Source organism: Lipotes vexillifer, unplaced genomic scaffold, assembly GCF_000442215.2.
Source record: "Lipotes vexillifer unplaced genomic scaffold, Lipotes_vexillifer_v1.1 scaffold71, whole genome shotgun sequence".
In the NCBI taxonomy this organism is placed as follows: Eukaryota; Metazoa; Chordata; class Mammalia; order Artiodactyla; family Lipotidae; genus Lipotes; species Lipotes vexillifer.
The window spans coordinates 7,452,122-7,475,990 of NW_006793703.1; the positions used below are offsets into that span (position 1 = coordinate 7,452,122).

Below are 23,869 nucleotides of genomic sequence, written 5' to 3' on the forward strand. Positions count from 1 at the left end.
TGCTGCCCTGATACTGTGCTCTCCTTGGATCTAAATGACTTCTTCATCTTGCTCTGGAGCTGCCAGGCCTCCCTTTGGACTTGATTTGTGATTGTTGTCACTGTCCTGACATTTCTTTTCAACCTCCTACCCATCCACTAGCTCTCTCCCTTCAGCGTGCTGCATTTTTTGGAGAGTTTATTTCAGTACCCAAGATCTGAGACACAATTGAGAGCTTCAAGCCCTTTGAATGTTAAGAGAGGTAGCAGGAAAACAGAAGCCAGCATCTGTTGTGATGCTATGGACTTGCCTATAATTTCGAGGCTAAGAGCACAGGGCTGAAAATCTGACATTTTGGGGTTCCATTTCAGGTTCTGATATTTACCAGCTATAATAACGTTAAGTAACCTATATTAGTCTCAGTTTTCTTATTTGTAAAGTAGGAATAAACGATAACCTCAAAGGCTTGTTATAAGCTTTAAATGAGATAATGGATATAACCCAGTACAGTGTAGAAAGTGCTTATTTCATGTTTTGTTCTTGGTTCTTCAGATCATTATAGGATATGGACAGAGACACAAATAAGAAAACATAGGATACTGGTGTGATACATCCAGATATTTCTATTTGGACGTTTTATTTTGAATTTGGGGAAAGTTGTGGTTAGTATTGTCAATGGCAGAGCCACTGGGATGCAGAGGGAGTAGTATGGTCTTATTTGTCTTTAGTGACGTTCTCAATCCAGGTGATATATTTCTGAACATTGGTGTAGATACCCACATCCCCTCCCATGAAGTGTCCGACCTCGATCCCCTGTAGCTTGCCTTTGCAGATGACAGTAGCAACGGCCACCTCCTACAAGAGAGAGGGAGAGAGAAAGATATGGTCAGATCTTCTCCCTATAGGAGCCCTCTCGTCCGCAACGTGGATGCGCCCTGTCTAGAGGTAGCATGCTGCATCAAGAAAAGAGCACTGAATTGGGAGACTGGAAGCTTGAGTCATTTATCTAGCTTTGTCGTAACTAATCTTGTGTGACATTGAGAAAGTCAGAGAAAAATCTTTCTAGAACTCACATGTAAAATGAGTCAAACTCCATTTGTTTGAACTGGTGAAGCCAGTTTCAATTTGTGAAAAGTTTGGATTAATTTTTTAAAGGCAATGCCCATTTCAAAGTTGCATCTATGAGAATAAAAACCTAGCAAAGTGTTATTAACTCTAGGTACTGCGTGATGCCCTTTAATGAATACAGACATCTCTAAGGAGGGCCCTTTACTGAAGGTAATGGGGGGCTTTGCTGCAGCCTTATCAAATTTTCAAAAAATTATGAAGCTGTGGGCTTTCAAGTTTTTAAATATCACGATTAAATAGTTAACTGGACATATATAATACAAGTAAGTGAAAGTTGAATAGAGAGAAAAGATTACCCCAAAAATTCGACTGAACACTTTCACAAATTTAACACATATGGAATTTCTGTGGCTTTTTCCTTGTTCGGTTTTCTGGCAGTCTGCATCAGACATCATGGGGGCCTCCAGGTTCTGCCTTAAATCAGGGTGTCTGCCTGAGGGAAGACAGGGATAAAAGAAACCTTCCTGTTCACAATTGTTGTTTTTTTTTCCCACAATTGTTATTTAGCGCTCCAATTATCACCTTCTATTTCAACTGGTGTTTTGTGTGTGTCTGAAGAAAATAATGAGACAAAGGGAAGACATGATTTTGTGCATGGTTAGGAGAGTTAATCTTGAGGATTTTGAAATAGCCTTTATGTCCCTTTAAAAAGCAGAGTTTTCTTTCTTCTCTGTGTCTGTTCTTGGCGGCATAAGAGGTGACCTGACTCAGGTTCTCAGGTGTCCTCCACGCGTTAAGTGAGCCGGTGTGGGAGAGCAGAGCACAGACTCTTCAGCGAGAGTTGTGCCTCTGATGATCAGGAATGGCGTGGCCTCTGTGCAGTCAGGTGGCCCGGTGGCCCCCTCTGCCAAAGCTCTGAGGAAGCAGTGGAGCATTAGTCACCCTGGGAAGGGAGGAACTGTGGGCTTCTGGGAGGGCCTCTTTGTCAGGCCGCTCATATAGTGTCTCCCGTTGGTCCCCATCCGTTCTCCCCTCTCAGCTGTACAGACGTGGGTGCTCCTCTTCGGGGATAACCGATGGCCCTGGTTTTCTGTGGGGAGTGTACTCACCACTGTTGTCTTGGCTCCAGTCCAAGCCTGAAAGCACACAGACTGTGCCTGGCTTGACGGTGCTGGTGGCGAGGGGAATGGGCTGGACTTTGTGGTTGAGGATCGCGGGCTTAGCCAGCCTAATGAGCATGAGGTCGTCCTGGGGGGAACTATGACTGTAGTTCCAGTAACGGACAATCTGGATAGGGTCAATTATCTGCTCTGTCCCATCTCTGATTCTGATCCTGAGATTTCCCAGCATCACTTTCAGGTTTCTGGAGGGGTAAAGGGTTGGAAGTAATCATCATCATCATCGTCATCATCATCTAAGCTGATGTTGAATGTTATAGTGTGCCAGATACTTTGCCAAGGGCTTTATCCGGATTCTGGATTATGTCATTTACCACTCACAACAAATCTGTGAGGTGGATTCTATTTTGAATCCCCATTTTACAGATGAAGTAACGGAGGCACGTAAGAGTATTCACCCATGTCACACAGTTGAGTGGTGGAGCCTTTAACCACTATGTTTTGTTATGTAGTGTCCTTAATGTAGTGGAGAAGAAAAGGATGCATGGCATAGAAATATTATTTTCCTTCCTTTTCAGCTCCAGCCTATCAGATTGGGCATTTCCATTCTGGTGGAGGTAAGAGAATGAGGTGACTTGAGTGTTGGGTATCTCCTGTTTGCTTCATCAGATCTACTCACAACTCTTTCATCCTGCTCTTTGGAAGGTGATATATGTGGATTAAGTCAGTGGGCTTTCTGGTCCTCTAGCGTTTGATTGGTATTTGGCCAATAAGAAGCACCGGAAAGTAAGGGGAGGGAAAAGGGAGAGTTTGGAGTATTTATCCTCCCATCTTTCTTCCTGTAAGGTTGCCACAGGACGTGGCTGTTGGCTGTCTCTCGACCAATGGTTACAGCCCCTATCAGGCAGTCCCTGTGCACAGCGCTCTCTCTGTCTCTCTCTCTGTCTCTCTCTCTCTTTCTTTCCCCCTCTCCCCTTGTAAACATTCTCTCCCCTGCCGCTTTAGGTCTAGGGGTAGTAACTGCACCTTTCTAATACTAAACGCGGAGGGACTGAACTATTCCCTGTGTTTTCCCTATAACGAGACCATATCTTTGTCATTAGTTCTTTTTATGAACTCTCCTCAACTTAATCAAATTTGAGTGTACCATCAGTTACCTGCTGGTCCCTTAACTGACAAAACACATTCCTATTGCCAGTAAAAAACTTGAAAAACCAACGGGAGACTGAGGAGGCATAGTACGTAGAACGGGACTCCTCAAGAGCAGCACTGCTGACGTTTGGGGCTGGGTACTGCTCTGCGGTGGGGCTGCTCTGTGCGCGGTAGGGTGTTTAGCCGCATCCCTGCCCTGGCCTCTGTTCGCTGGGTAGGCGCCCTTAGCACAGCTTCCCCGCATCCCTCATCCCATTGTGACAGCCAAAGATGTCTGCCTTTGCCAAATGTAAATACCCTGGAGGGGAAGCTGCCTCTACTTGAGAACCACCGGCGCAGAATGAGTAGTAGGTGTTGTGTGGGTAAGGATGCCCAGCACTCACGGTAGGTAGCAGTGAGCAGGGGCCAGCACCCAGTTGCTTTTGATGAGGACACCCACACAGGGGTTGAAGTGAGACTTGAGGTATACCAAATAGGGGGCATGGTCTTCTTTCTGCACAGATGAGTGAGCGGGGAAAAATGTCCCTGAGAAACATATATAAGATGTTCTTAGAACGAATAAGACAATCAACAACTTCCTAGTTGAATAGAAATATGGATGATTTTAAAGAAGTAATCAGTTGGCCAGGAAATGTGGAAATGTTTGACATTTTTTTTGAATAAAAATGTAAATCAAAATGGCACGTGTTTCATCTAATATTTATACTAATCATTTTTGTTTAATATTGGTAATATTCAGTCTAAGAAAGTACAATGAGAGAGACTCATTTGCTGCTTATAGGAATGGGAATTTATTCTATTTTCTTGAACAGCAATTTAGAAATGGGCATCAAGAATTGTAAATGGTTCGTCAACTTTGACCTAATATTTCCAAAGCCAAGAATTCTTGATTCTAAAGAAATAATCAGATGTAGACAAAGATTATTAATAAATATGCTCATTTTAACACTATTTATAATAGCTAAATGGTTGAAATATGAGTGTCCAATGCAGTAATGTTGGACATTGAAATACAAAAGTATATGAACAAATGGGACATCATATATACTAAAATTGTATTTGTAAAGAATATTAAACAGCAAAGGAAATATTGATAACCTTTAAGTTAAAAAATAAAAATGTACATTAATCCAGTAATCTAATTGTCTAAAAACAAGTAAAGAAACAAAAATAAACCATTAAAAATAAAGCCTGGTAGTAAATTCAGACAATGCATTAGCATGTGTTGACTGAGGTGGGATTATGAATGATGTTTAGTGTTTCTACTTTTTAATATTTCCAAATTTTCTAGTATGAACATGCAGTGCTTTTATAAATGAATTATATTATTAAAAAAAACTAGAGAATGAAGAGGAGGAAGGCTGATTCTAGTATCAGAGATATTGTTCTTGTCTCAGCTGCCCTTGGTTCTTATGTTAATCCTCCCCAAGCCCAGTCCTGTACTTCACCACACCCTTCTCTGTGTGGTCACACAGTTAGAAACCCCAAGGGAAAAATGGTGGAGTATTATTAAGGACAAGAGACATTGAGCTCTTGTTCTAAGTGCTTAACATGGATTTATTTAATCTTCACAATGACTCTATAGTGTAGGTAGTAATATCCCCATTTTGGCTGTAGAAACTGAAGCACAGATAGATTAACTAACTTGTCCAAGCTCACACAGCTGATTTGTGATGCAACCTAGGCAAGTCAGGGTGTGGTAGGAGAGGCCTCACCAGCAAATTCTGCCATCAGAAGAATTTCATGGTACTCAGGAAGTGTAGGACATAGGGCCCTAGCATTTGATCTTTTGCTCCCACATTCTCCATTCCCTGCATTCTGAGTCTCAAAGCTTTTGGAAAAGGGGGCATATCAGATGTCAAAATGAGTACTCTGTCCTTGTGACTACATTAGGCTTGCCCACTGTGTGATGAAGCCCACATTTTGGAATAACCAGGGTGGAACACTCACTGTTGAGCATTCTCTGAGGCAGGTGTACACCATAACCTACCCCATAGCTTAGCACTGGAGGCTCAGCCTGTCCCGAGAGCCTTTGGAGTCTGAGAGGGGAGACCCCTAATTATGCTTCTGACAGTTTTTCTTGACTCTTCTTTTGCACCTTCCACACGTCCTGCCTCTGCCTCACTCCATCCTGTATTAACCCGTGCCTCATAGGACAGAGTAGAAAGTCATGGATACATACCAGCAAGGACACTCAAACAGAAGATAAATTTCATAGCCGTCTAGATCTTTCCTTGTGAGGTGCGGAAGACCAGCAGAAAATGGAGCTCTCAGCTCTGTATTTTCCTCAGGAACACCTAGGAGAGTCAGTGGGTATGGTTAGGCATGGGGGCACACAGTGGGATTGAAAAGCATGGGGGCATAAAGAGGAAGGAGGAAGAGGGCTGCAGATAGGCAGATGGAGGCCCTTCTGCTCCAGGGAAGGTGGGGGACTGTGCCTCTATTGGGGTCTCTTAGGGAAGGACAAGGAAGCCTAGTTCCTAGACTTCTGGATCCAGGTCCCTCGATTTGCTGTCCCTAAAAGCCCATCTGCCTAAAAGTAGTTAAACTGTCTGTGGGAAAGGGAGCTGCAGGCTTAGGACTTATCTCCCCATGGAGTTTTTCAGGCCAGGGCTGTGGGGGACAGGATTCTCCACCTTATTTCACGAAGACAGTGTAGCGTGCTCAGGTTTGCTCTGAACTCCCTAACAGTTACTTATACTTTCTTTCAGCCCCTCCCATCTTTATTACACTAACTTCATCTTTCCCAGTGGTCACTATTTCATCACTCAGCCATCATCACCAGCTTGGTCTGGCTGTTGTGATCAGCAGCTTTGAGCTATGGAAATGTGGAAATGGAAAGCATTCATTGAGCGGTTGTTTTGACAGTTGGAGAATGCCTTACATTCTAGATTACATTAGATCTAGGATCTACTGAATGGTTGGTGGCGATTCAGAAGACAGTACCTCTAAGTGTTTTTTACCTAATGAAAAGATTTCTCAGCCAATAACAGGCTGCCACCGTCATCCCTGGCTAGTTGGGAACACAAAGAGCAGTGATGCTAATAGTTAACATTCATTGAGCACTTACTGCATCCCAGGCACTGAGCTAAGTTCTTTACAGACATTGTTAGTGGTGATTTTATATCAGGATAGTATGAGATGTAAAATTAATTATGCTTTGTATCATTCTAGCCCCTGAAAGTTTCCTAAACTCATAATCTCATTCCAGTGTCACAGCAACCCTGGAAAGACAAGACAGGGGTGGGGCTGGTATTATTATTTCTTTTTTCCTGACCTGTAGGTGACAAACCCGAAACAGTGAATTTAAATGATTTTCTCAAATCACACATGGCTGGAAAGACTAGAAGTACAATCTACATCTTACTACTGGATACCCACCACTTTTCAACCACATCCTCCAGGCTTCAGCTCATTAACCAGCATTAATGGGTCTGGGAAAGCTATACAGTCCCTCACACAAATTCCCTGAAGTGTGGAATGAGAAATTAACATGACGCATACTTTCTTGAACCTCACAATGAACACAGAGCTACATTGGGAGTAGGGCTGGTTTATGAAATATATTTGATGTTTCTAGACAGGATGGAGATATGGAAGGTTTTCTCTGGTGGGGGTGGGATTAGTTAAAACAGGTAAAAATTTGGGAAAGAGATATACTTTACTTTCAGGTTGTTATCCTAGATCTTTTGGAAAGATTCTGGACCAGGAAGGGAGTTTGAGGCTTGTTCGAGGATGTGAGGACTAAGAGCAGAAAAGCAGATTTTCTGGAGGCCTTGGCACTGGGGACGCTGCTACCTGTTGGTGAGCTTCACATTGGTATCTCTAGCCCAGAGTTCTGGTCCCACATATACAACTGCCTCCTGGAAACCATTGTTTGTGTCTCCTCTCAGCTCCTGAAATTTAGCATGTCAAAATTAAACTCCTTATTCCTCCAGCCTTTCAAATTCATTCTGCTACTTGTTTTCCTTATTTTAGAAGACAATTCTACCTTCCACTTAAAAAAAATTTTTCTGATCACTCAATCCCAAAGTCCATCCTACTTCCCGAAGTCTCTTAAAGCCATCCATATCTTTCCATTCTCACTGCTGTCACCCCGATCCAGGCCATAATCTTGTCTCACTTGAACTAATGCATGTGCCTCTCTACTGTTGCTCAACTTGCCATTCTTTTACTCAGATTTTGTTTCTAAGGATTTTGTTTACACCAAGGATCAATACTGGAAGGAGAAGTCTCTAAATGACAGACTTGTAGAATCCTCATCCCCAGTTCTCTCACCTGCACTTTCTCCTGCTGTTCAGAATCCCCAAGCAGGATATACCTTCTATCCCTGCTTTGTGCCTGTTAGTTTCCACTACAGCCTTATCCTCAGGACAAGATTCAGGCATCAGCATGAAGTGTATCCTATTAACCTTGCTGATGATAACTGGTGAGTGACTGAAGGTATCTCATGCTTGATTGGGGCTCTACTAGGAGATGAGGCTGTGGAGCTTTGTTGGAGAGGGAGAGCTGATGGATTAGGAATAGGAAAGTTTGGGAAATAGGTAATATACTAGTCATTTTCTGTACAGGCTCAGTCATTTGTAGAACCTAACTAAAACTTTTTTTTTAATTTAATTTTTATTTTTGGCTGCATTGGGTCTTTGTTGCTGTGCACGGGCTTTCTCTAGTGGTGAGCAGGGGCTACTCTTCGTTGTGGTGTGCGGGCTTCTCATTGCGGTGGCTTCTCTTGTTGCGGAGCACAGGCTCTAGGCATGCGGGCTTCAGTAGTTGTGGCATGCAGGCTCAGTAGCTGTGGCTCGTGGTCTCTAGAGCTCAGGCTCAGTAATATGGCGCACGGGCTTAGTTGCTCCGCTGCATGAGGGATCTTCCTGGACCAGGGCTCAAACCTGAGTCCCCTGCATTGGCAGGTGGATTCCTGCGCTGCTGCGCCACCAGGGAAGTCCTAAAACTTTTATTATGGGCTTAAAACCTCATCTGAATGTCTGATAAATTTTCAATAAGCTTCTCTCCATAATTAGTAGACCTTGCTGGAATTTTGATAGGAATTTCATTAAACCTATCGATCAGTCTGGGGACAATTGCTGCCTTTACTATGTTTAGTTTTCCAGTCCATGAACACAGCATGTTATTCCTTTTATTTAGTTCTTTGATTTCTTTCTTCAACATTTAAAATTTTTCAGCATAAAGATTCTGTACATATTTTGTTAACTATATGCCTAATTATTTCATTTTCTTTGGAGTGCTTGTAAATCATATTGCATTTTTAATTTTAGGTTTCATATGTTCATTGTTAGTATATAGAAGTGCGGCTGATTTTTATGTGTTGATTTTGTATTCCCTGACCTTGCTGAACTCATGTATTCTAGGAGTTTTTTGTAGATTCCTTGGGATTTTCTCTGTAGACAATCATGTCGTCTACAGGAAGGGACAATTATATTTCTTCCTTTGCAATTGGATTTAATTTTCTGATATTTGTTAAGGATTTTTGTATCTTCTTCATGACAGACATTCAAACAGGTGTGAGATGATATCTCATTGTGGTTTTGATTTGCATTTCCCAGTGATTAGTGATGTTGAGTATCTTGTCATGTACCTGTTGGCCATTTAGATGTCTTCTTTGGAAAAAAAAGTCTATTTAGTTCCTCTGCTCATTTTTAAATTGTTTTTTTGTTGTTGTTGTTTTTGAGTTGTATGAGTCCTCTATATGTTTTGAATATTAACCCTTTATCTCTTTATATAGTCTGCAAATATTTTCTCCCATTCTGTAGGTTACAATTTCATTTTGTTGATTGTTTCTTTTGCTGTACAGAAGCTTTTTAGTTTGATGTAGCCTCACTTGTTGATTTTTGCTTTTGTTGCTTGTGCTGTTAGTGTCATGTCAAAAAAGTCGTTGCCAAGACCCATGTCAAGGAGTTTCCTCTCTATGTTTCCTTCAAGGAGTTTTATGGTATCCCATTTACAGTAGCATCAAAAACAATAAAATACTTAGGAATAAATTTAACCAAGGAAGTGAAAGATATGTACAATGAAAACTATAAGACTTTGAAGAAAGAAATTAAAGGAGACATAAACAAATTGAGATATCCCATGTTCATGGGTTGGAACAATGAATATTGTTAAAATTTCCATACTATCCAAAGCCATCTATAGATTTAATGCAATCCCTATCAAAATTCCAATGACTTTTTTTACAGAAATAGAAAAGAAATCCTAAAATTTGTATGGAATCACAAAAGACCTTAAATAGCTAAAGCAATCCTGAGAACAAAGCCAGAAGCATCACACTTCCTGATTTCAAACTATACTGCAAAGCTATAATAATTAAAACATTGTGGTATTGGTATACAAATAGAAACATAGAACAGTGAAACAGAATAGTGAGCCCGGAAATAATCCCCTGTATGTACACTCAGTTGACACTTGACAAGAGAGCCAAGGACACTCAATGAAGAAAGGATAGTTTCTTCAACAAATGGTATTGGGAAAACTGGATAACCACACGCAAAAAAATGAAATGGGAAACGCTGTCTTACACCACTCACAAAAAGTAACTCAGAATGAATTAAATGCTTAAACCATGGGATTCCTAGAAGAAAACATAGGGAAGAAGCTCCTAATGGATTTTCAAATGTTGAATCAGTCTTGCATACCTAGCAGAAATCCCACTTGGTCTTAGTGTATGTATAATGTTTTTTATACATTGTTGGATTTGATTTGCTAATGTTTTGTTGAGGATTTTTGCATCTATGATCATGAGGGATTTTTTTTTGTAGTTTTCTTGTAATGACTTTGTTTTTGTTATTAGGATAATGCTGGCCTAATAGAATGATTTCGGAAATATTCCCTCTGCTTCTGTCTTCTGAAAGAGGTTGCAGAGAATTGGTATAATTTCTTACTTAAATGTTTGGTAGAATTCATGACTGACCTCATCTGGGCCCAGTGTTTTTCTGTTTTGGAAGGTTATTGTTTAATCGATGTCTCTAATAGATATAAGCATATTTAGATTGTCTATTTCTTCTTGTTTGAGTTTTGGCAGATTATGTTTTTCACAGAATTCATCTAGGTTTTCATGTTTGCAGGCATAGAGTTGTTTATAGTATTCCTTTATGGTCCTTTTACTGTCCATGGGGTCGGTAGTGATATCTCCTCTTTCACTTCTAATATTAGTAATTTGTGTCCTCTCTTATTCTTGGTTATATTGGCTAAGGCTTATTGATTTTTCTGATCTTTTCAAAGAACCAGTTTTTGGTTTTGTTGATTTTCTCTATTTCTTATTTTCATTTTCTTTGATTTCTGCTCCAATTATTATAATATTGTAATATCTTTTCTTCTGCTTATTTTGGATTTAATTTGCTCTACTTTTTCTAGCTTCCTAAGGTGGAAACATATTATTGACTTTAGATCTTTTTTTTCTTTTCTAATATATACCTCCAAATGCTAAAAATTTCCTTCTCAGCACTGTTTTTCCTGCATCCACAAATTTGGTAAATTGTGTTTTAATTTTAATTTAGTTAAAATATTTTTAAATTCCTTTTGAGGTTTCTTTGACCCATGTGTTATTTGTAAGTAAGTTGTTTAATCCCCATGTATTTTGGGATTTTCTAGCTATCTTTCCGTTATTGATTTCTAATTTAATTGTAGTGTGGCCTGAGAGCAGAAACTGTATGTTTCCTATTCTTTTAAATTTATTATGTGTCTTGTAGGACACAGAATGTGGTCTAACTTGATGAATTTTTCACGTGAGCTTGAAAAATATATATATTCTGCTGTTTTTGCATAAAGTATTCTGTAACTTTTTTACTATATCCAGTTGATTGAAGGTGCTGTTGAGTTCAACTATGTCCTGATTAATTTTCTGCCTTCAGGAACCATCCATTTCTTTCTTTTTTTTTTTATTTGGGGTATAGTTGTTTTACAATGTTGTGTTAGTTTCTACTGTACAGCGAAGTGGAGTTCCTTGTGCTATACAGCATGTTCTCATTAATTATCTATTTTATACGTATCAGTGTATATATGTCAACCCCGACCTCCCAATTCATCCCACCCCCCCACCTTGGTGTCCATATGTTTGTTCTCTTCGTCTGTGTCTCTATTTCTGCCTTGCAAACTGGTTCATCTAGACCATTTTTCTAGATTCCACATATATGCGTTAATATACGATATTTGTTTTTTCTTTCTGACTTACTTCACTCTGTATGACAGTCTTGAGGTCTATCCATGTCTCCTCAAATGACCCAGTTTCGTTCCTTTTTATGGCTGAGTAATGTTCCATTGTACATATGTACCACATCTTCTTTATCCATTTGTCTGTTGATGAGGAACCGTCCATTTCTGATAGAGGGGTGTTGAAGTCTCCAGCTATGATAGTGGATTCAACTATTTCTCCTTTCAGTTCTATCAGTTTTTACCTCATATAATTTGAGGCCCTCTCATTGGGCACATGCACATTCAGAGTGGTTATGTCTTCTTGGATACTTGACACCTTTATCATAATATAATGCCCCTCTTTATCTCTGGTAACTTTCCTTGCTTTGACGTCTGCTCTGTCTCAAATCAGTATAGCTATTCCTGCTTTCTTTTGATTAGTCTTAGTATGATATACCTTTATCCATCCATTTAATTTTAATCTATATGCATCTTTATATTTAAAGTGGGTTTCTTGTAGACAACGTATAGTTGAGTCTTATATTTTAATCCACTCTGACAATCTCCATCTTTTAATTGGTGCATTTAGACCATTGACATTCAAAAGTGATTATTGATATAGTTGGATTAATATCTACCATATTTGTTACTGTTTCTTATTAACAATAATAAGAATGTTTGTTTTTGTCTTCCACTCTTTTTCTGCCTTTCGTGGTTTTAACTGAGCATTTTATATGATTCCAATTTCTCTCCTTTCTTAGCATATCAGTTATACTTCTCTTCTTTATACTTTCCTGTTTTTATATGGTTGCCCCAGAGCTTGCAATATACATTTGCAACTAATCCTAGTCCACTTTCAGATAACATTATGCCAGTTCACAGGTCGTGTGGAGTACCTTATAATAACAAAGTAATCCTAGTTCCTCCCTCCTGTCCCTTATAACATTGCTGTCATTTCACATATATATGTGTATATGTAAGCATACATAATTGAATACATAGTTGCTACTATTATTTTAAGCAAGCTGTTATCTATTATGATATAATAGATATGAATTACTATTAAAAATAGGAAAAATGTTTTTTACCTTTGCTTATTTCTTCTTTAATGCTCTTCCTTTCTTTATGTAGATCTGAGTTGGTGTTGTATATTATTTTCCTTCTCTTAAAGATTTTATTTTAACATTTCTTTCAGGGTAGGTCTACTGGCAACAAATTCCCTTAATTTTTGTTTATCGACAAAGTCTGTCTCCTTCACTTGTGAAGGATAATTTCACAGGGTACAAAATTCTAGGTTGGTGTTTATTTTCTCTCAATACTTCAAATATTTTTCTCCACTTTCTTCTTGTTTGCATGACTTCTGAGGAGAAGTTGGATATAATTCTTTTTTTGTTGTTGTTCCTCCATAGGTAAGGTGTTTTTTCCCTCTGGCTTCTTTCAGGATTCTTTCTTTAATCTTTGATTTTCTGTAGTTTGAAAGTGATATGTTCAAGTGTAGTTTCTTGGTACTTATCCTGCTTGGTGTTCTCTGAGCTTCCTGGATCTGTGATTTGATATGTCATTAATTTGGAGGAAATTCTCGGTTATTATTATTTCAAATATTCCTCTGTTCCCGTCTCTCTTTTCCTTCTGGTATTCTCGTTATGCATATGTTACACATTTTATAGTTGTCTCACAGTTTTGGGATATTCTGTTCTGTATTTTTCAGTCTTTGTTCCCTTTTTTTCAGCTTTGGAAGTTTCTATTGATAAATGTGGAAGCTCAAAGATTCTTTCCTCAGCCATGTCCAGTCTACTAATAAACCTATCAAAAGCATGTTTCTGTTAGTGTTTTTTATTTTTAACATTTCTTTTTGGTTCTTTATTGAGATTTCCAATTCTCTGCTTATATTTCCCCTTCTGTGATTGCATGCTGCCTCCTTTATCCATTAGAGCCTTTAGTAAACACCTCCTCCTAGTTACAGGAAAGGGAAAAGGTGGTCTAACAGGAAGCCTGCTTCCACTGGGATTGGGGATAGAAGATGAGCTGCCTGCTCAGCCCTGGTGAAGCCATGGTGTGTGGGCATTTTTTCCTCTGTTGTTTGGTTAGAGTAGGGTGGGTATTGTCCATAAGATGTCCTGTTAGACCACCCTTTTCCCTTTCCTGTAACTAGGAGCAGCAGGTTTTTACTTGGAGGTCATTTTGTGTTTTTTTTGTTTGTTTGTTTGTTTGTTTTTTTGTCTTTGTCTGTTGGAGGTTCTGGGTTGTGGGCTGCTCCTGTGCCCTGTCCTGGATCTTTGGAGATATAAATAAAAGGTAAATGCAGGGAAGTTACTGCCATGTTGTTCCTTAAGTCCCCAGTTTTCTAGGCAGTACACTTCCTTCTTTTCAACTTTGAGTCTATGTTTGTTTGTTGTGTTTGTTGTGCAGGGTTCTTTTAGTTGTAAAAGGGAGGAGCTGGGAGGAATGGGGCTACTCCATCTTGAATCAACTGGAAGTTGAGCTTTCATGTTTTGGAGGGTAGAAGATGAGAGACCAGTGAAGTACCTTAAGAGTCAGGAGGGAATAAAAATGTGATTTTACACAAGTCAGGGGAGTCTGTTTCTAAGAGGAGGGTGTAGTTAATGTGTTCTATGAGAAATTAAGAAAGTTAAAGCTACAGATACAGTGAAGGCATATAGGTGCATTAAAATGGAGTTAAGATTTGGCCATTTGAAGTATGGCTCAAGGGTGTTAGGACAAGGGAGTTCCAAAGAATAAGAGCATAGTTGAAATGATAAATAAAGGAATCTAACTTGGGTAGAGAGGGAAGTAAAAACAGGCAGGGTCTGATAAGAAATGGAGGGGGGGAAAAGAGTCAGTGTATGTAAGTTTATAATGAGTTCTTAGAATCAGTGACTTTATAAAGCTCTGTTAAGAGTGACACAGTACCTTGGGTCACAGGGCATCAGGGCTTTGGTGGAAAAAAACGTGGACACATTTTAGAGTATAGGACCAATATTTAGCTGGGGGGCTCAGCCAGGTACATAACTCAGTCTTAATTAGGAGAAGATCTGTTCTTCACCTTTCCTTGGAAGTCCCAGTGGCTTCAAGGGACCCTGGATGTCTTGTTGCTAGAGATAAGTTGGATCTAGTGGTAATGCAGACTTAGAAGCTAGTGAGAGATGGTCTGGAATCAGGGATAGATTATGGGAGTTAAATAAGACTTAGATTTATGTACTGGAAGAGCTTAGAGTAAGAAGGAATGAGAACACTACCTATGCCAGTGGTTCTCAGCCTTTTTGAGCATGAGAACCCCTTTTAGTCTTAAAATATTTTGAGTCTTTTTTTTTTAGATGTTGGGGGTAGGAATTTTATTAATTTTTAAATTTATTTCTTTTTGGCTGTGTTGGGTCTTCGTTTCTGTGCGAGGGCTTTCTCTAGCTGTGGCAAGCGGGGGCCACTCTTCATCGCGGTGTGTGGGCCTCTCACTGTCGCGGCCTCTCTTGTTGCGGAGCGCAGGCTCCAGACGCGCAGGCTCAGTAGTTGTGGCTCACGGGCCCAGTTGCTCCGCGGCATGTGGGATGTTCCCAGACCAGGGCTCGAACCCGTGTCCCCTGCATTAGCAGGCAGATTCTCAACCACTGCGCCACCAGGGAAGCCCTTGAGTCTTTTTATGATGTTATTAAAAACTTATAACAAAAAGGTGAATTAACTATACATGCTAAAGCAATTTGTATTTTATCATCAAAATAGTATTTAACTGGATCTCCTGTCCACTCTACTTTTGAAATAGGTCTCATATCCATCTACTTACCTGACCTTCTCCATCTTCATTGCTGCCACAGTAACACAAGCCACATCAGTTTTTGCTAGGTCTACTTCAATAAACCTGTTTCTACTCTTGCCTTTTTTAACCCTGTGTCTAATCGGAAGCAAGTGATGTTTTAAAAATATAATAGGATCATATCACTCCCATACATCAAATTCTTCAAAATTTTCTATTACACTTAGAATAAAATACAAGTTCCTGACTATGTCTTTGAAGCCCTGCTTGATGAGGTCCCTGCCCCCTCTCCAGGCTCACCTTAGGCCAATATTTTCCTTGCTCTCTAGGCTTCAGTCTCACTGGTTCTTTTCAGATTCCTGAGCACTCCTAGTTCTTCCCCATTTTTGAGCCTTTGCATGTGCATTTCCTCTCTTGGGAAACTCTTTACCCTAACCTTCCCATGGCTGTTTTTTCTCATCTTTTATGTCTCAGATTAACTGTCACTTTCCCAACAAGTACTTCTTTGCCAACCAAAGTAAATTAGATTTTTCATTTACTGCCCTTATTATTCTTTCTCATAAAACACTGTTACTGTCTCATCACAATTTGTTTTTTTTATTGTCTCATCACAATTTGCTTATTGTCTACCTCCCTCATTTCATGAAGACAAAGTCTGCTTTTGTCTTGGGTACCCATTTATATTTAGCATCCAATATATCAATATTTCCTGGTACATATAAGTATTCAGTAAATTAAAAAAATAAGTGCATGCATATATAGACTTGGAAAAAAAAGTACATGCATATGTATACATAATATTAACTTTTAGTCTTCTGATGATGCTTGCTTCACATATGAATCCATAAAACCATTGCATTAATTTCATAGCCTTCCAGGGGACCCCTGCACACAAAGTGAGTTCTAATCTCTCATTAATTCATTTGTATAATATATATGTATTGAGTTTCTACTATGCGCTAGACATTGTGCTAAGTGCTGGGGATATTGTACAAGTCATTGTTCCTTTACTATGTAATGTGTATAGATGAAAAACCAATAATAGACCCAGAAATATAAATTGACATAGCAAGAGAAGCCCCGATTAGAACGTAGATTTTTTAAAAATTAATAGTTTTTTATATTTTCCTCTGTCCTTTCCTAAACTGGAGAAAGCAAGATTTGATCTAACTTGTTGAACCCACTAACCAGTCATTTTTTTAAAGTGAGATTTATTTTGCTTTATGCATCAGGGAGAACACACTCCAGAGAACCTCAGAAGTGTCCCAGTTAAGGGGGAGTTGGAAGGGGTGTCTTACAGGGTTTGAGCTTGTGCTGGATAATTCTGAAGATGGAGTTAGAGAAATGGGGTCAGTTCAGAATTAGATGCAGTTGAGAAGAGGGACATCCTAAACCTAATTGGGGTCCCCTAACCCTAATTCGGTACCTCCAAAGTTTTATTTAGGAGGTAGGAGGATTATATTAGGGCTAGAGCTATCACTGGTAAAGAAACAGCAGTAAGGCAAAGAAGGGAGGTATCAGTCAATATCTGATGTTTAGTTATTTGGTGGGTCCTGGGAGGCTTTGTCTATGTCTTTTTTCTGAGCATTATTTTGCACTTTATCAACATAAAAATGTTCTTGAAACTGCCTTAGTAAGAAATAACATTTATTGAATACATTATATGCCAAACATTCCTTCAAGCTACTTACATATATTAACACATTTAATCTTCACAATCACCTTAGGAGAGAAGTTCATTTATGATTTCAGTGTACAAATAAGGAAATTAAGATATAGAGATTTACATAATTTGTTCAAGTTCACGCTACTAGTAAAGATAGAGCTAGAATTTGAATCCAGGTACCTATTTCCAGAGAATAAGTACTATTTTATATTTAAATGCCCATCAGTACAAAGTATCTCTCCCTATGTTTTCATGCAAGAATTAAAGTTTTTATTTTTTATTTAATTAATGAATTTATTGCTGTTGGAGTCATGATGACTAGTCTCAGAGCATCCCTGCAATTCACTAGTAGGAAAAGTCAGGGAGTTGTAGGAAAGGCTGCATTACTGTGACTATGGATAGAACCAAGAAACCTTGAGCCTTTGGGAGATTGGAAATGAGCTAAGCTATTCTGGAAAGCTGCAGACAGGGTGAGGGGAAGCAGGGAGGCCATGTCGAGGAGAAGTACATACATGGGATTTAGGATCAAATAGACTGAAATCGGAATCCTTGAACCAACCATCATTCACTAGTTGTATGGCTTTAAGTAAGTCTCCTAATGTTAAGCTTTTACTCTGTAAAATAATATAAAATGTATCCACCCCAGAGTTTTTTAAAAAAATTTTTCCTGTGAAAATTAGAAAAACATTTAAAAAGTACCTAAAGTGCTTAGTACAGTACAGTGTTTGTGCAGTATGGAACTCTAGTACCACATGGTAGGCTAAGTGATTAATGTGGTAAATATTGATATCATTGGACACTGGTGTCTTGAAATCTCCATAACCACACCAAGTTTCCATTAATCAGCTGGGTTGTATCCCTGATTCTCCCCTCTCTGTGTTTCAGGTGTTATCTCATTTGTTATTGAAGACAGTGAAGACCTAAGTCATCTTTTCTATTTATTATACCTGAAATCCAGTTACCAGTCCTATAAGGGGACTCTGATTGCTCCTCAGTGGGTGATAACGGCAGCACACTGCTTCTTACCGTAAGTGATGGGGAGCAATCTACTCTGTTAAGGCTTCAAGGCTGGGGCTCAACGCTCCTTGTGGAAATTCTAAAAAACTTGTGCTGGTCAGGAAATCCTAATGATTTGATGGTAAGGGGGAGCTCAGCTACTTGGATAAAACTTAACTACACGTTCTTATGTTTAACGTGTCCGGAAAGGAAAAAGTTTTATGTTATAAAATAATATCTTACATACATATAAAAATAGACCTGCGAATTGTTCTTAATGTTTTTAAGATTCATCTAAAACTGTTAGATGTGATGGTATTTTATTTTTCATTGCTGTATTATATTTCAGTGTGAATTCACACTGGTTCATTCTTTTCTTGACAGACATTTGAGTTATTTCTAGTTTTCTGCTATTTGGAGCAGTGTTACTATAAATGTACTTGTACCACGTACCTTAGGAAGTATTCTTGTTTATATATCTGTGATAGATATTCTGTATGTGTGTATGTGTGTGTGTGTGTGTGTGTGTGTGTATTGGTATATTTACATATCGGTTTATATCTGTAAGTACACCTCTTGGTATATAACTAGAGCATATAATTAGTGGAATTGCTGGGTCATAGAGCATGCACATGTTCACTTTTACACACCCTCCAGCAATTTATGAGTTCTTCCAACACTGGGTATTGTCAAGCTTTTTAGTTTTTTTGCTAATTAAGTGTCAAATATCTTATTATCATTTTATTACCTTTACTAGTAGTGATGATTAACATCCTCCACCCCCATCCTCCTCTTCCTTCTCCTTCTGACAATAATGTTTCTTTTGGGAAAAACTCTTTTATGTCTTTTGAAAATTTTGTGTATTAAATTTTAAAAATATTGCTTCATAGGACTTCTATAAATGCTCTAGATATTACTTGTTTGTCAGTTATATATGTTGAAAATATATTCCACTCTGTGGCTTGATCTTCTCTTTATGGTGTATTTTGATGAATAAGAGCTCTTAACTTCAAGATAATTCAGTTTAAAACTTGAATTATCAGTCTTTGTGGTTATTGAGCATTGTGCCAAGTTGAAAATATCTTTTATGACCACAAGATCAGAAAGATATTCCTTTATATTTACTTCTAAAGATTTTAAAGCTTTGACTTTCATATTTAATTTTTCATATAATTTAGGATTGATTTTTGTGAATGATGTGAAGTAGCGATCCAATTTCATTTTTTAAAGATAGTAAAAGCTAAATATCCAAATATCATTTGTCAGTGGTCCCTTCTTTCCCCACTGATCTGCAACACCTGTTCTGTCATCTGTCAAAGTTCCATCTGTATATGGGTCTGTTTCTGGGCTCTTGTTGCTGTTCCATTGGTTTATTTATTATAGACCACAATGCCTTAATAATTATGACTTTATCATAATTTGTGATGTGTGATATGGTTGGCCAGCCATCTTATTCTTCATCAGGAATGCTTAGGAATTCTTTTACATAAATTTAAAAATCAACTTGTCAAGTTCTATGAAAAACTCTACTGGGATTTATTTGGAATTGCTTTGACCTTTTATATCAGTTGCAAAGTATTGATATTTTCTGATATTGATTGTTCCTAGCCATGGATCTGAGATAGCTCTCTATTTATGTTTCCCTTCAATGCATTTCAAGAGTTTTATATTATCTGCATTCATGTCTTGTACATATCTTACTAAGTTTATTCCTAAAGTGCTTTATATTTTTCTATCATTTTAATTGATGTACTTGCATAAAATTATATTTTCTGTTTATTGGTGATGACGGAAGTGCAATTGGTATTCATAAGTTGATTTCATAGTTTGTTGCTTTGCTATATTCTCTTACTATTTCTAGTAATTTATGTATATGTTCTTGTGGGTTTTCTATCCATCATCTTTGATATGCGCCATTTTCACTATTGTTTAAATTCTAAATAATTTTGGAAATTTCCACATGATTATAAACAGCTCATAGAACTCAATACCGAAAAACCAAACAACCCAATCAAAAAATGGGCAGAAGACCTGAATAGACGTTTTTCCAAAGAAGACATATAGGTGGCTAACAGGCACATGAAAAGATAGTCAGTATTAGTATTAGAGAAATGCAAATCAAAACCACAATGAGATATCACTTCACACTGGTCAGAATGGCTATCATCAAAAAATGTACAAATAACGAATGTTGGAGAGGATGTGGAGAAAAGGGAGCTCTTATATACACTGTTGGTGCAGCCAGTGTGGAAAACATGGAGTTCCTCAAAAAGCTAAAAATAAAACTATCATATGATCCAGCAATTCTACTCCTGGGTATATATCCAGAAAAAAATGAAAACACTAATTTAAAAAGATACATGTACCCCAGTGTTCATAGCAGCATTATTTACAACAACCAAGGTATGGAAGCAACCCAAGTGCCCATCAACAGATGAATGGATAAAGAAGATGCGGTACATATATACAATGGGATATTACTCAGCCATAAAAAAATGAAGTTCTGCCATTTGCAGCAACATGGATGGACCTAGAGAATACTATGCTTAGTGAAATAAATCAGAGAAAGACAAATACTATGTGATGTCACTTATATGTGGCATCTGAAAAATAACACAAATGAATGTATATGCAAAACAGAAACAGACTCACAGATATAGAAAACAAACTAGTGGTTACCAGAGGGGAGACAGAAGCGGGGAGGGGAAAATTCAGGGTGTGGGATTAACAGATACAGACTACTTACTGTGTTTGAAATGTATAAGCAACAAGGATATATTGTTGTATATCAGTTGTTCTGTACAATTGTTGTCTATTGTATAGAATAGGGAATTATAGCCAGTATCTTTTTTTTTTTAAAGAATTAAAAAAAATTTTTTTTATACAGCAGGTTCTTACTAGTTATCTGTTTTATACATATTAGTGTATACATGTCAATCCCAATCTCCCAGTTCATCTCACCACCAGCCCCAGCCCGCCACCATTTTGCCCTCTTGGTGTCCATATGTTTGTTCTTTACATCTGTGTCTCTAGTTCTGCCTTGCAAGCCGGCTCATCTGTACCATTTTTCTAGGTTCCACATATGTGCGTTAATATACGATATTTGTTTTTCTCTTTCTGACTTAACTTCACTCTGTATGACAGTCTCTAGGTCCATCCACATATCTACAAATGACCCAATTTCGTGACTTTTTATGGCTGAGTAATATTCCATTGTATATATGTACCACATCTTCTTTATCCATTCATCTGTCGATGGGCATTTAGGTTGCTTCCATGACCTGGCTATTGTAAATAGTGCTGCAATGAACATTGGGGTGCATGTGTCTTTTTGAATTATGGTTTTCTCTGGGTATATGCCCAGTAGTGGGACACCAAGAGGGGAAAGTGGGGTGTAGGTGGTGGTGATAGGATGAATTAGGAGATTGGGACTGACATATATACACTAATATGTATAAAATAGATAACTAATAAAAACTTGCTGTATAAAAAAATAAATAGATAAAATTAGCCTTATCTTGCCCTGCCCCCCCCCCAAAAAAAACATAACATGGATGTAATAAACACTGCTGTTGTGGGCTTCGCTGGTGGCGCAGTGGTTGAGAGTCCGCCTGCCGATGCAAGGGACACGGGTTTGTGCCCTGGTCAGGGAAGATCCCACATGCCGTGGAGCGGCTGGGCCCGTGGGCCATGGCAGCTGAGCCTGTGTGTCCGGAGCCTGTGCTCCGCGGCGGGAGACGCCACAACAGTGAGAAGCCCGCGTACCGCAAAAAAAAAGAAAAAAAAAAAATCTGTGGGACTGAAAAGAAAATCAGCTGTTGGCTCAGCCCCAAAGGTGGCTGCACAATGAATATAACAGACAGACGTCACCGTGAGGCTGCTAGGGCACTGTGACACATATTAATGTGACATGTTGAACTCTCTGACTCAGGTCAGTCAAGATGTGCATGTGTTTTCTGTGAATATTTTTACTCATTCACATCCATATTTCCTTCCCGCTCTCTTACGTGGTAGGAATTGCACCTTTAGATTGGGTCATATGGTAGACACCTCTTATCCAACTGCTGCCTCCAAATCACATTTCCTTCCTCATTTATTTTCCCCACTGGCTTTTGAGGCTGGAGAAAATTTTACTTGCTGCAATTGCAGTAAAATCTTTTGACATGAGGCCTCTTTTTCTGAACATTTGGATGAATTAGTTTCTGTGTACATAAAGGAAAATATCTCGCTCAGTAAAATCCTATTACCTTTAATGTAGTTCTTCCCAGAGCTTATCATTGGGTTGGACTGGAACTGTATTTTCAAATTTTAGCACCTATAACAAGCACTGCTGAGTACTTCAGCTCAGATTACCCAACTAATACTCTAGTGGCAAAAGCTTTATGTGGGGTTCTAACCGTCAGACACTGGTCCGTTCTATCAATGTCTCCAAGGTAGACCAAGGAACCTGACCCATTGTGTGTGTCAGGGAGTGAGAAGGGCAGTCAGTTGCCCTCAGCTGGAAAGACCTGGGCATTTAACCTTTATATTCAACCCTGCATTCTGAGAGAAGAGTCAAAGAAAAAAACAATATGAGTTGGGGTAAGAGGTTGATCAAATACTCACAATAAAGCAGAAATGAGGTCATTCTAACAATTTTAAACACAACTATGATAAGCCCAGAGATTATCATGTGCCAGTTCATGATGCAGGAGGACAGTCTCAGAGACCTCTGGGACAACACTAAACACACCAACATTCGAATTATAGAGGTCCCAGAAGAAGAAGAGAAAAAGAAAGGATCTGAGAAAATATTTGAAGAAATTGTAGTCGAAAACTTCCCTAACATGGGAAAGGAAATAGTCACCCAAGTCCAGGAAGCAGAGAGAGTCCCATACAGGATAAACACACCAAGACACATATTAATCAAACTAACAAAAATTAAATTCAAAGAAAAACTATTAAAAGCAGCAAGGGAAAACCAAAAAAAAAATACAAAGGAATCTCCCCATAAGGTTATAAACTGATTTTTCAGCACAAACTCTGCAGGCCAGAAGGGAGTGGCAGGATATACTTAAAGTGATGAAAGAAAAACCTACAACCAAGATTACTCTACCCAGCAAGGATCTCATTCAGATTCAATGGAGAAAACAAAAGCTTTTCAGACAAGCAAAAGCTAAGAGAATTCAGCACCACCAAACCAGCTCTAGAACAAATGCTGAAGAAATTTCTCTAGGCAGAAACACAAGTGAAGAAAAAGACCCACAAAAACAAACCCAAAACAATTAAGAAAATGGTAATAGGAACATACATATCACTAATAACCTTCAACATAAATGGATAAATGCCTCAACCAAAAGACACAGACTGGCCGAATGGATACAAAAACAAGACCCATATCTATGCTGTCTACAAGAGACCCACTTCAGACATAGGGACACATACAGACTGAAAGTGAGGGGATGGAAAAAGACATTCCATGCAAATGGAAATCAAAAGAAAGTTGGAGTAGTAATACTCGTATCAGATAAAATAGACTTTAAAACAAAGACTGTTACAAGAGATAAAGAGGGACACTACATAATGATCAAAGGATCAATCCAAGAAGACATAACAATTATAAATGTTTATGCATCCAACATAGGAGCACCTCAATATATAAGGCAAATGCTAACAACCATGAAAGGAGAAATCAACAGTAACACAATAATAGTAGGGGACTTTAACACCCCCCTTACACCAATGGACAGATCATCCAAACAGAATATAAATAAGGAAACACAAGCTTTAAATGACACAATAGACCAGATAGATTTAATTGATATTTACAGAACATTCCACCCCAAAGTGGCAGAGTACACTTTCTTCTCAAGTGCACACGGAACATTCTCCAGGATAGATCACATCTTGGGTCACAAATCAAGGCTTGGAAAATTTAAGAAAATTGAAATCATATCAAGCATCTTTTCTGACCACAACACTATGAAATTGGAAATCAATTACAGGAAAAAAAAACTG

At 38.5% G+C, this 23,869-nt stretch overlaps 1 protein-coding gene across 2 annotated transcripts; it reads right to left on the reverse strand.

The window, feature by feature from the left end:
• Positions 1-577: 577 nt before the first annotated feature.
• On the reverse strand, positions 578-5,614 carry PRSS37 (serine protease 37). 2 transcript variants are annotated; one of them, XM_007466632.1, is made up of 5 exons: positions 5,500-5,533; positions 3,701-3,842; positions 2,160-2,410; positions 1,404-1,540; positions 578-834 (listed from the first exon to the last, which is right to left on the reverse strand). In XM_007466632.1, exons 1-5 carry the CDS (start codon positions 5,531-5,533, stop codon positions 694-696), a joined length of 705 nt encoding a protein of 234 aa, XP_007466694.1. In that variant the 3' UTR covers positions 578-693. The 2 variants fall into 2 exon arrangements, with proteins under 2 accessions (XP_007466694.1, XP_007466693.1); XM_007466631.1 differs by having other exon boundaries at positions 580-834; positions 2,157-2,410; positions 5,500-5,614.
• Between the last annotated feature and the right edge of the window lie 18,255 nt (positions 5,615-23,869).